General features: G+C 40.5%; 2 protein-coding genes across 2 annotated transcripts in view; one reads left to right on the top strand and one right to left on the bottom strand.

Moving 5' to 3' along the window:
• LOC123501938 (superoxide dismutase [Mn], mitochondrial-like) overlaps positions 1 to 13,458 on the bottom strand; it is a gene marked incomplete at its 3' end in the record, with an annotated part of 92,824 nt that overhangs the window by 64,813 nt on the left and 14,553 nt on the right.
• On the top strand, positions 1,309 to 3,312 carry LOC123502055 (tigger transposable element-derived protein 1-like). The gene is made up of 3 exons (XM_045251207.1): positions 1,309 to 2,076; positions 2,310 to 3,102; positions 3,203 to 3,312. The coding sequence occupies exons 1-3, from the start codon at positions 1,309 to 1,311 to the stop codon at positions 3,310 to 3,312; spliced, it is 1,671 nt and encodes a 556-aa protein (XP_045107142.1).

Here is a 13,458-nt window from a genome sequence, read left to right as displayed (position 1 = left end):
CGTTCAACAGACGCCCAACCCAACAACAATTAAATGACTCAAGGCGAGATGCTATAGGACGCCTAACTTCTGATCTTTCACTTGTTTCTGATTGGGGCAGAGAAAACCTGGTTTTGTTCAATGCCTCAAAAACTCAATTTCTACAACTATCTACTCGACATAACCTTCCAGACAACTATCCTCTCTTCTTCAATAACACTCAACTTCCCTCTCCTCTACATTAAACACACTCGGTCTATCCTTCACTAAAAATCTAAACTGGAAATTTCACATCTCTACTCTTGCTAAATCAGCTTCCAAGAAGTTAGGTGTCCTATGGCGTCTTCGTCCATTTTCTCTCCCTCCCAGCTGCTTGCTCTGTACAAGGGCCTTATCCGCCCGTGTATGGAGTATGGCTCTCATGTCTGGGGGATCCACACACAGCTTTACTAAACAAGGTGGAATCTAAAGCTTTTCGTCTTATCAACTCTTCTCCTCTAACTGACTGTCTTGATTCTTTAAGTCACCGCCGCAATGTTGCATCTTTATCTGTCTTCTACCGCTGTTTTCATGCTGTCTGCTCTTCTGAACTTGCTAACTGCATGCCTTCCCCTCCTGCGGCCTCGCTGCACAAGACTCTCTACTTCTTCTCATCCCTATTCTGTCCATCTTCCTAATGCAAGAGTTAACCAGTATCTTCACTCCTTCATTCCCTACACTGGTAAACTCTGGAACTCTCTACCTGTGTCTGTATTTCCACCTGCCTATGACTTAAACTCTTTCAAAAGAGGAGTGTCAAGACACCTCTTACGTTAACTGGACCCTCCGTTTAGATTTTTTTGTTTTTTCTCTTTCTACTTTCCTCTTAACAGGGCCTGGCAACCAGCGGGTTTTTTTTTTTTTCCAACACTTTGTTTGCCCTTGGCCAGTGCCCTTGTAATGTAAAAAAAAAAAAAAAAAAAAAAAAAAAAAAAACCAGTCGATTACTGAGAGAAATACATTACTATGAGGCCTGCTATTGCAAGACACCATGCTATCTATCTATGTATGTATGTATGTATGTATGTATGTACAGGTAGTTCTCGTTTTGTGCGTGTTCTGTTTGTGCGAATTCGCTAAGATGCGACATTAAAAATATTATAATTAATTAAAATTGTGCGATCTGTTCGCTAAGATGCGATTTGCCCCAACCGCATTTCAAACAGTGCGCCAGATGCGTAGTTCCGCTGCGTGCTGACAGGCGGCCGCTCCCGCTCCCAGTTCAATGTTTACAGCCCTCTCGTGTGTTTGCAGTCACAGCCAGTCCAGCCAGTTTACTCCTTCGTCAAAATGGCCCCAAAACGTCCTTCATCTTCTCCTGGAACCAGCAGTGGCCCACCAGCTAAGAAAATGCAGCGCAAGTCACTCACTCTGGCTAAGAAAATGGAAATTTTGAGCCGGTATGACCAAGGACAAAAAACTTCGATCATATCCCATGCCTTGGGATTGGGGGAGAGCACACTGGGGCACGTCCGAGACAATGCTGCAAAAATACAAGCAACTGTGGAAGCAGGTTCGTCTAGGACATTGCAGAGGGTAGCCTACAGCAGATCGTCGGCCATGGAGAGGATGGAAAAAATGCTGGCGACTTGGATTCAACACCAGAACAAGACCAGCATTCCTGTTAGTTCGGCCATCATTCAGGAAAAAGCTAAAAGCCTCATTAACGACATCGAAGGAAATGACAGGGCAAATACATCCTTCCAAGCAAGCTCTGGTTGGTTTGCAAAATTTAAGCTAAGACACGGGTTTCATAACATCAAAATGACAGGAGAAGCAGCATCAGCAGACACAGAATCAGCCAAGAAATTCCCAGAGATGCTTAAGAAGACCCTGGAAGAAGGACAATACTCATCCAAGCAAGTGTTCAATGTAGACGAGACCAGCCTTTACTGGAAGATGCCAGCAAGGACGTACATCGCACAGGAGGAGAAGACGGCGCCTGGTTTTAAGGCGTCCAAGGACCGCCTGACGCTGCTGCTGGGGACCAACGCTGAGGGGGACTGCAGGCTGAAGCCTGTCCTCATCTATCACTCTCAAAACCCCAGAGCCCTTAAGGTAAGATTGGTTTATTTAATATTTATTTATTTATTCTATAGTTCTTATGTTGTTATTGTTATTGATTGTGTTAAATAATAAAATATTTAATACTGTTAATTAATCAGGGTTTGTGAAGTGTACACAAGTGACATTAAAAATACTTAGGTTTGTGATGCAAGCTTATACGTTTTCTTTGTTAAGAAAAAAGAGCGTGGCCACACCTTAATGCTCGGATAATTTGTGTGTTTCAGAGATATGACCGGGCTTTCCTGCCAGTCCATTGGTACGCCAACAAGAAGGGCTGGATGACTGGGAAAATATTCAGTGACTACTACAAGAACAAGTTGCACAGCGAGCTGAAAGCCTACTGCAACAAGGAAGGCATCCCCTTCAAGATCTTGTTGCTGGTAGACATTGCTCCCAGTCATCCAGCCAGTCTTGAAAATCTCAGCAACATCAAGCTGGCCTTCCTGCCTCCCAACACGACTTCTCTGCTGCAGCCCTGTGACCAGGGGCTGATTCAAATGTTCAAGTCCTACTACCTGAGGTCTACGAACGAGGAGAACAAGACACTGCGAGATTTCTGGAAGAATTTTACAATAAAAGATGCTGTAACCTTCATCAAGCAGTCCTGGGCTGAAGTGCCAACGAAATGTCTGAATGGTGTTTGGAAAAAACTGTGTCCTCAGTTTGTTCATTCCTTCAAAGCCTTCAATGTGGACGACATCGTTTCAAAGGCAAACAAGGACACAATCAGCTATGCCCAGGATTTAGGCCTTGATGAAGTGGAGGAAGAGGACATTGATCAACTGCTTCAGTCACACAGACAAGAATTGAGCAATGAAGACCTGCTGGACATCGAAGCAGAGAACAAGAGGGAAAGAGAAGAGGCAGAAGCAACGGCAGCGGCAGACAAGGCTGAGGGAGGACAGACGCTCACTGCCACTGTTATCAGTGAAGCATTAGGGAAAATAAAAGAAGGTTTTGCCATGCTGGAAGAACACGACCCCAATGTTGAACGAAGCACCACAATCACAAGAAAGTGTATGGACACACTTTTCTGCTACACTCAAATGCAGACTGAATTTCAAAAGAAAAAACGCCAGACCACCATGCTGCAGTTTTTCAATAAACCGGCAACCAGTGACAGAAGAGGAAGAGGAAGTGGATGACCCTGAAGCTATAGGAGAGGAAGTGGAAGTGGATGTGCCAGAGGAAGTGGACAGCACAGACGAAGATGGCGAGGGACTGTGAGAAGTGAGGGAGCATCGTGTTGAGTGTTAATGGGTGCTTTATTTACACTTTATTTACACATTAGTGTTACTTATAGGTTTAGAATGATACATTTTTAGAACATGTTCACTTTATTAGTCAAATAAATGTGTTTTTCGTTCAAAAAATGGAAGTTTTTTGGGCCAAAACCCACATCCCCCCTATTATCCATTGTTTCTTATGGGGAAAATATGGTTTTTTTGTGCGATTTCAGTTTGTGCGAAGCCTGTAGGAACCCATATCTCGCACAAAACGAGAACTACCTGTATGTATGTATGTATGTGTATATATATATATATATATATATATATATATATATATATATATATATATATATATATATATATATACACATACATACACACTTACACTCGACCCTTGTTTTTCCAAATAATAAAAAACTTTTGCCAAATATGGATGTTTGTCTCCTTAGACTTTTGAGTAAATGCAAAATTTCATCTAATTTGATTTCTGACAAATTAATCCAAAAAAAGAACTATATTTTCATTAACCTAACCCTAAAACTAACCTACCAGTAATAGAAGAGCCCACAAAAAAAAAATAAATAAATAAAAAAAATTAACATGTGAAGTACAGTAAGTATACTGTCAGTTCGGTGATGTGCCAGTTTGCCAACAAAGATTCAGCAAACCATCCAATGATTAAGGATGCAGAGAGGCAAAGGCAAAGGCAGAGAGAGAGAGAGAGAGAGAGAGAGAGAGAGAGAGAGAGAGAGAGAGAGAGAGAGAGAGAGAGAGAGAGAGAGAGAGAGATTGTGTAATATTACAAGTATTAAGAACATTTTAAGGTCAAACATATGATAGGTGGCCTCAAAACAACCTCCTTATTTAATGCTCACTGTGTTCCTTGGTAATCAAACAATCAATGCAGCGACAAATGAGCGACTGCACTTGTTTTTTATAGACGGTATCCATGAGTGAAATAGATTATTCGCCATGTTGGTGAACTAGCACATTGCCAAACCATCCTTAAACCAAAATTCCCCACCGATCACTGCTGCACATACCATTTCATAACTGTAGCATCTAATACAGCATCTTTTCTTGTCCTCAAATTTTTCATTGGTGTACCTTAAGTTTTTACTTAATGATGCATCCAGAGTATTTTGGCAGAATATTATATTACCTTATCTTTTGATTTTATAATGTCTGACACAGTTTGTTTTACATTATACTCTTCCCAAACACACACTTTTTATCAACAATTAGGGGCCACTCGGTCTATTCCTTCTCACAGTCCTCAATGAGGACTGTGAGAAGGAACAGAGCGTCTCTGAACTATCACTCAGTGCCATCGAGCGAAGGTGATCTTCATGGCATGATCCTATATGAATACAAAGAATGATATCCATTATAACAGGCAATAGAGGGCAGACACAAATATTGTGATGAAAGTAACACACAAGCTAAAGAGGGTCACTAAAAAAAAAACAGTGGCTGCCGCTGATCAGCAAAGATGAATGTCACCTCATCTGCTTTCTTTTCTGTGTTTCATGTGAGCTTTCACTTTGTGCATCACAAAACAATCCTTTATTGGTAGTAGTAAGACTTGTAAAAAAATAATTGAAATGTTTTAACATAAATGCATATATGAGACAGTAACACCTCCTCAGTAGATCTTACCAGCAACCTGCTATTAACATTGTTACAATGGCAACAATTGTAGCAATTTAAACCACTACAGGGGATGGTAGGTAGCTGTGCAAGCGATGACAGGCAAATCAGAGGCTCAGCATGGATATGTACAAATGGAGCACAACACAACCCTGGGACCAGGAGCACTAACACACACTTCCTTGATGTTTTACATTTAATGTTCCACTGGTTTAAGACACCTACAAAGTAACTGAAGCTGAAACATCATGGCACCCTACAACTCACTCACACAACAATAAACCACTAACTTAACAACCCTACCTGGTGACACCCAACATGTTGCACCTCTCCCAACACAACCTGGGTTTACCAAAGGAGGGTCAACTTGAATTCAACAATGAGTGAAACTCCTAGCCTACACCTATTTTAAATCATATGCTTGACACTATGAGTTTCCTCACCATACTACTTCTCTGGTGAAAGGGCAGATTACAGCCTGGATAGATGACCAGAATGTAAATGTGGCTGGTATGAAAGGCAACTGGGTAAAGGCAGACCGGTGTTCAGGCTCCTTCCATCTCAAGTAGAAACAATGCTGTCATATAGCGGCGATACACTAGTCATACAATTGAGATAGATATCGAATCCGAGGGGGTTAAAAACGCTTCATGTACTGTTTGGATCATTACACAATGGCTGCTGCCAACCGGCACAAACAAATGTCTCATCTACAGCTTTGCTTTCTGCGTTCCATGCAAGATTTCACTTTATGCATTACAAAACCATCCTTTCCTGGTGGTAAGGCTAGTAAAAAGCCAATATAGATTTTATTTTGTCAACATAAATGTATATACAGTGTGAGACAGTAACATCTCCTAGGGAGGTGGTTTTACTGGAAACTTGCTAGTAAGTTGCTAGGGAGGCAGTGGCATAGTGGATAAGGTGGTGAATGCGGGATCGAGCAGATGTCCACACAGGTTTGAATCCCACCACATACTACTTTGAAGTTATGTCACTTGTCAAGTGGTTTAAAGTTATTTACATGTCACCATGATACCCATGTTCTAGGTGGTTACACCAAAGATGTGCCTGGGTGGTGATATGGGCCTAATATGGGTACCACTATAAAATTGCCTATGCCACTAATGGGCGAAAACTGAACAGCATTTCCCACATATACTCTTCAAGTATGCCTACAGGTGCTATAGGCCATAATGGAAAAAAAAAAATAAATAAATAAATAAAATAGATAAATAAATAAATAAATAAATAAATAAATAAATAAATAAATACATAAATAAATAAATAATAAAACTTGTTATGGCAACAATGTCTCCCTTTGTGTTCATGGATACCATTTTGCACACAGAAATTGCTCCACTTAAGTTTCTTGCATCCTGGCCCAGTTCAGTTCCTATCAGAAACAGCATAGGTACACATGACATCATAAAGTTGAGTTAACCTGCATTAAATGAAATAAATCAAGTAAAATATTGCCTAGTTAAATAAAAACTGCATCAATCAAACAGACGTTAATTGAGAGTTGACTGTATGTGTGTAATTCACCACCACCACCACCACAGTCACCTGCTGGTCACCCAGCCAGTCTTCCCCATTACAGAGCGAGCTCAGAGCTCATAGACTGATCTTCGGGTAGGACTGAGACCACACCACACTCCACACACCGGGAAAGCGAGGCCACAACCCCTCGAGTTACATCCCGTACCTATTTACTGCTAGGTGAACAGGGGCCACACATTAAGAGGCTTGCCCATTTGCCTCGGCGCTTCTCGGGACTCGAACCCGGGCCTCTCGATTGTGAGTCGAGTGTGCTAAACACTACACTACACGCCATGTGTGTGTGTGTGTGTGTGTGTGTGTGTGTGTGTGTGTGTGTGTGTGTGTATATATATATATATATATATATATATATATATATATATATATATATATATATATATATATATATATATATATATATATATTTACCTATTTGTGTATTACAGGGCCCAAGCTAAGCTCTCTGTGTCCTGTCTCCTTGTCTACTCCTGTCACATCTCTCTTTCATCTGATTGACGCACACCGTGTCAACGACATCACTGCTCAGTTTATTCCACTTATCAATACTACAATGCGGGAAACTGTACTTTCTCACATCATTTAGACAGATGTCTTTTATAAGTTTTTTTCCATGTCCTCGGAGATGATTGCTTGTGGTCACCTTTATCAATTCTCTGTCCAATATGTCAATCTTGTTCACCAATTTATACATAGTTATCATGTCACTCTTTACTCCACTCATATATTTTATCAAGATCTTCCTGTAACTTATTACAATCTTCCACATTCTTTACTATCCTCAGAATTTTAGTATCATCTGTGAACATATTCATGTAACTATCTATTCCTACTGGCATATCATTAACATAAGTCAAAAACATGATGGGACCAAGCACTGACCCTAGTGGAACTCCACTGGTTACCTTCTTCCACTCGGACTTCTTTCCTTTCACCACTGTTCGCATTTCTCTTCCCACTAAGAAATTTTCCATCCATTTTGCTAGTTTATCACTTACTCCTCGGGATCTTCTTTAGTTTTCACATCAGTCTATTGTGTGGCACTTTATCAAAGGCCTTTCTCAAGTCCAGGTAAATAGCATCCACCCATCCCCCTCTATGTTGTAGTATGTCAGTCACTCTTGAATAAAAACATAATAAATTGGATGTGTGTGTGTGTGTGTGTGTGTGTGTGTGTGTGTATATATATATATATATATATATATATATATATATATATATATATATATATATATATATATATATATATATATATATATATATATATATATATATATATATATATATATATATATATATATATATATATATATATATATATATATATATATATATATATATATATATATATATATATATATATATATATATATATATATATATATATATATATATATATATATATATATATATATATATATATATATATATACAGTAGGGTCTCGGTTTATGTCAGAGTTACGTTCCTGGAACATGACGTAAGTCGATTTCGTACGTAACTAGAGTTTCCGTACATTTCAAAGCATATTATTGAGTTTTCAACCAATCATTGTTTATGGTCATTCAGGTAAGTTAAAGGTTATATTGTTATATTATTTACAACTATGTAGGAATATGAAACACAAGCTTGTTTTTGTTGTTGATTAGGGCCACGAACGCGAAGGACTGCAGGTTGCCGAGAGGGGTGGACGCCTGAGGCTGCCAGGAGGGTGGGCAGGTCGGATGTTGTGACCCCCACAGGGCGGACAGCTGGGAGCGTAGTGCAGTGCGGTGGGAGTAGAAGCGTGGGCAGCGGGGCAGGAAATGCAACAGGAAAGGGCAATAGGGATCAGCAGACAGGCACAGACGGTACAAGTCAGCTGCGAGTGTTGTGTGGCCCAGGCAAAGGCTTCGAAGTTGTTATTGTTGTGATGGGTGTGCGAGCCCTCAAGGTCGTTAACCTCCCCGTTGTCATGGTAACGGGCTTTCCATTTTCTTCCCTCCCTCACACACAGCTGCTGCCTCCCTTCTCATGTCTTTTAATTATGTCCTCTTTTTCTTGTAGCATAATGGTTTTCCTTTTCTTAGCATCACTGCTGTCACTAAGAAGTTTTCTCTTTGGTGCCATTGAGCAAGATACTAAGAACTTGAGTCAGTATACGCAGAAGTAGGATACCACTCTTGCCATGGGCGATGGTGTGGTGGAACTGAGGCAGGTTATTATTGTATTCAAGCATAAGGCAGGCAGTGTGGCGGGCAACCACCAACAATAACAATAAATCCCGCACTTTACGATTTATAAATTTTCAATTTTTTTAATCTCAAATTGCCTTATAGTGGACTGACATAACTACGAGTTTGACGTAACTCGAGCCCAACATAACCCGGGACTTTACTGTATGTATGTATGTATATATATATATATATATATATATATATATATATATATATATATATATATATATATATATATACATACATATACACTCAACCCTCGATTTGCCGGACTAAAAGGGGGGAAGGCTTGTCCGGGAATGGCAAATGTCCGGCAATGGAAAATGTCCGGGGGTCTACCCCCTTGCCGGACTTTACCCTATACAGGTTGAACCCGCTTTAACGGCACGCGATTTACCGGAATCCCGTGTTTAACGGCAAAAATTTCCGGTGGGAACATAGTGTTGTCTTTAACGGCATTTCGGCACCTGCACCAGCTGTACCAGAAAGTTGGAAAATAAATCAGACGTTTTTTGTTCAGAAAAACAAAACTGAGGGAGAAGAAAGAGACTTTGCACCAGATGTGGAAGACAAGAGAAAGAAAAATAAAAGAAAGGCAGGATCAGGAAGAATAGAAGTAACAGGAGGTGCCGAGGCAAAGGCAAAACCTCCGACGACCATCATCATCATCATCATCATCATCTCACCACGTGGGGCCGTAACACATGCCAATGCCGCCGACACACATCTGTATCCACGACAAGCACGTAAGCACAACACTCGTGTGACGCGGCAGACTTGTTTACAGTCCAGTACTAGACGTGTATGTCCGCCCGCGCTGCCATCTATAGTGCCCGATTTGCGAACTTTGTCTGGCGCGGTAGTTTGAAATCGACTTGTCCCGGACTTTTTTTTTTTTTTTCCCACAGACTCTTGTCCGGCAAATCCGAAATCCGGCAAATGGAGGTCCGGCAAATCGAGGGTTGAGTGTATATATATATATATATATATATATATATATATATATATATATATATATATATATATATATATATATATATACATATATATACAGGGAAACCCGCTTAACGAACGTTCACACAACAAAATTTCACTACAACAAACGTTTCCATTTTACTACCATCTGCTCGTAAAACAAACACCAAACTCACTTTAACAAAATTTTATCCAGGAATTTTTTTCCAAGTTTGAAAGCCACCCACTCCCCGTGTCACGCAAGCCGACAGGCTTTTGAATACACCAGCACCTCTCGTGGACAACACGCACACCACTCACTCCCGTACCCTTCCCGCTCTTAGTTCAAAACAAAAACGGAGGCCAGTAACAGCTCGTCATCTCACACTCAACATGCCACCAAAACTCCAAAACTGCAATGTCGCCTAGCGTTGCTAAGAAGAAAAGGAAGTCTCTTACTCTCGAAGTGAAACTGGATATTATTCACAGACACGAGAGGCGAGAAAACTAATAGCATTGCTCACCACCATGGCTTGACTCCATCTACTGTCTGTCAGATGCCCACATCATAAGTGAAATATGAGAAATATGAAGAAACAAGAAATAAAGAAATATGGATGTATATGATAGTTCGCCAGTATGGGGTGTGTAGCCGTATCCAGCCATAAAAGAGACTAGGAAGGGCAGGAAGGTCAAAAGGAAACATTTAATGACCCAGGCCAGTTGACCCAGGGCAGCCTGGGCAGATATATATAGCCCAGGTCAGGTAAACATTCTGTGGTGTAGTTCTCGTTCTTGGATGTTGTTCATACCACACGTGGAGTTCACGTGAACTTGTACTTGATTGGTGAACGGTACATTCTGAGGGGCGTGTTGTGTGGGTCAAGACACGCCCCCATAAGTTCCTGAAGGGAAATTGTAGAGGATTGGGGCAGAGAGAGAGGAGAGATGGAGCAGAGAGGACAACCGCGGCTCTAAGCGGGCCACCCTCGGCTGCACAGCTGAGGGCGGCGTTTTGTACTTCATATACAACCAGTAAGTGGAACCTTAAGTTGCAATGCAGTCTTTTGAGGTAAATTAGAATGGAGGAGGAATCAGGATAGGAGGTTTAGGTATTATGTGGTATAGTTTATTATGGTTTATGTGTTTGTACTTTGGTTCATAATGACGTCGTTATATACTTGCGTTTTCATCTATGAGTAAGGGAATTTGTATACGGCTACCTACGTATGTGCATGAGTGTTACTCTGACGAATAAGTTACATAACATATTTACTAGTGTGTAATTGTGTACGAAGTTAACGTGGTTCCATGTATGGGTACCAAGAGAAAGAGATTACTTGTGGAAAGTCACTTGTGTGGAAATATCAATATTTGTCATTATATTTCGGTGGTGTTACGTTGTCATTTTGTTGAACGGAGTCAGGTAATTATATGTGTATGGTAATATATTTGGTGGTACGTCACGTGGTTGCTTGCATTCATGTACCAAGTAAAGGTCATTCTTATATACGAGTAGCTGGGAAAAAAGCGGTAATATTGTACGTACTACATATGAGATTTACTGATAAATAAAGCACCGTGTTCAGATGTTGTAATACGTTATGAAGATATAGTGGGTGATGTTTGAAGTGAAATCCGTTTTGATGCGAGAATATGTACAAGATTAATGTAATTCTTAAGGATGTTTTTAAGAGAAATTGTAGTAATTGCAGTGGAGAAGTCAACAGAAAGAGTTGTGATTGTTACTTGTCGGTGCCGTATCGAACACCTTATGTATAGATATTATTTTTGTTAATTAAAGATAGAAAAAACCTTTGACTATTTAGAGCCAGTAGCTAGAGAATTTGTGCAACGTCATGCAACAGCTCGGATCACGACATGTCTCTACTATTTTTTATTTTTGAGTCAGACTCTATCAAGAAGGCTGGTGAGACCATATCTTCCTTGCAAGCTAAAAGAACCACCTGTACTCATGACTCTGCAGTGGATAAAATGGAAAACCTTGAGGAAATGTGGTACATAAGTTTTGTATGCGGTACAATGATGCGCCCTTTGTTTACATTCCACAGATTGCCTGCTAATGTCTTTCCCGCTCCACTCTCCCTCCCTTCATAAATTTAAGATCATCAACATTATAAAGTTACTTACATATATACATTAGTGTACATTAAAATGACTTAGTCTCAAATTAAACTGCTTAAACGTTTAAGTTCACAATTTTTACTTACATTAAACCTTTTACTGTACTATAATGCACTCTCACTTCGTTTACTCTCAATGGAAGTTCAAGTCAGGGGTCAAACTAGTTATAATTGATTCGCTTAACGAAAATTCGCTTAATGAAAGTTTTTTAGGAACGTAACTCGTTTGTTAAGCGGTGATTCCCTATATATATATATATATATATATATATATATATATATATATATATATATATATATATATATATACAATAAAAGTCCTTAAATCCGGAACCTTATAATACGGAAAATTTGAAAGGCTGAGTTAAATATGTAAAAAGTAAGAAATACACCGACATTGAGTTTAACACAAACTCGTAAGAGAATAATATTTGGAGGTATTATAAATGGTGTTTTATGTTTCTGTAGGTGATGTGCATGCGTGCGTGCGTGTGTGTGTGTGTGTTGCGGAGTCCTGTTATCTGCGTGGGTGGTCCAGCTGGTGTACGCTCGACGCCGGTGATGTGATTGGCTGGTGTATGATGTTGGAGGCCTTCCTTTCTTTTTTGTTTCCCTTTATCAGACACCAGTAAATGTTTTATGTTATGAAATGTGTTTCGTATTATACTTAAAATTATTTTAGAAAGTGTGACATAAGTATTGTGAACTATACATATTATGTGGGGTACAGTACAGTACAATCACTCAAACTTCTCAGTATATGTGGATGGTGGAATAGCCTACGTAAAATAGTGAAATCACCTACACCAGGCATCACCAAATGGCGGACCCCGGTCCGGATCCGGACCGAGCGATGGTTCTGTCCGTGACCAATCTGCCGGGTGACAGCGATGGTTCTGGCGGGCGCCGTGCAACGCTGGCGGTCAACACCAGTGAGAGCGTGAACACTCAATTTCCTGCAGTAGGAAGGTCAAGCTAATATGCAGGGTGGCAGGTATGACCAAAGGGCGTGGTGGGTATCTGGGTGGCATGCACCTTTCACCATGGTGACGAGGTGGTGGCGGTGGCAGCCAGTGCAACGCAGTGTATAGTGTGGGGCGGGTGTGGCGGGTGTCAACAGTCTTACTCAGCCTCTTATATTCACCGGTCCGACCCAAAAACTGTCTCGTGGACCTCAGTAAGGAGATTCACTTATAATTATCGTTAAAATAGTTTATTCCTGATGTTTCTTGGCAAAGTTAAGCGTCAGAAACCGGTAAATACTATGCTCTGAGTACGACAATCTGGCAACAGTGTGGTCACCTTGCTAATACCGTTGTTTCAAAGAGGAATGGACAGAAATTTTTGTTCATTCTTCCTGCAAGACCAAACCAGTGTGCCTCATCTGGGCGTGGCACTAATTAAAAGTGGGTATCTGAATCTAAGCACAGCTCATTTGAGGTTATCCCTTGAAGTCTGAGCTGAGGGCAGCAAAATAACCGAACTGCAAGCCCAGTATGACAGATCGACCCGACTCATCACGCATACATTTACAGCTGAGATGCTCACTAAAGGTATCGTGGATTTTGGGGCAACATAAAAAAACTTTTAGTGATGGGACAGTAGTGAAGGAGTGCTTAAAC

The sequence above is a fragment of the Portunus trituberculatus genome, chromosome 10 (assembly GCF_017591435.1).
Source record: "Portunus trituberculatus isolate SZX2019 chromosome 10, ASM1759143v1, whole genome shotgun sequence".
Taxonomy (NCBI): Eukaryota; Metazoa; Arthropoda; class Malacostraca; order Decapoda; family Portunidae; genus Portunus; species Portunus trituberculatus.
Note: the sequence above shows the minus strand (reverse complement) of the source record. Positions and strands in the feature narration are given on the sequence as shown.

Excerpts from the sequence above, each read along its gene's own strand:
- LOC123502055 (XM_045251207.1), top strand. The coding sequence starts at position 1,309 with ATGGCCCCAAAACGTCCTTCATCTTCTCCTGGAACCAGCAGTGGCCCA. Across the intron at positions 2,077-2,309 it reads AAAACCCCAGAGCCCTTAAG|AGATATGACCGGGCTTTCCT; the intron begins GTAAGATTGGTT and ends TGTGTGTTTCAG. Across the intron at positions 3,103-3,202 it reads CACCACAATCACAAGAAAGT|TGACAGAAGAGGAAGAGGAA; the intron begins GTATGGACACAC and ends ACCGGCAACCAG.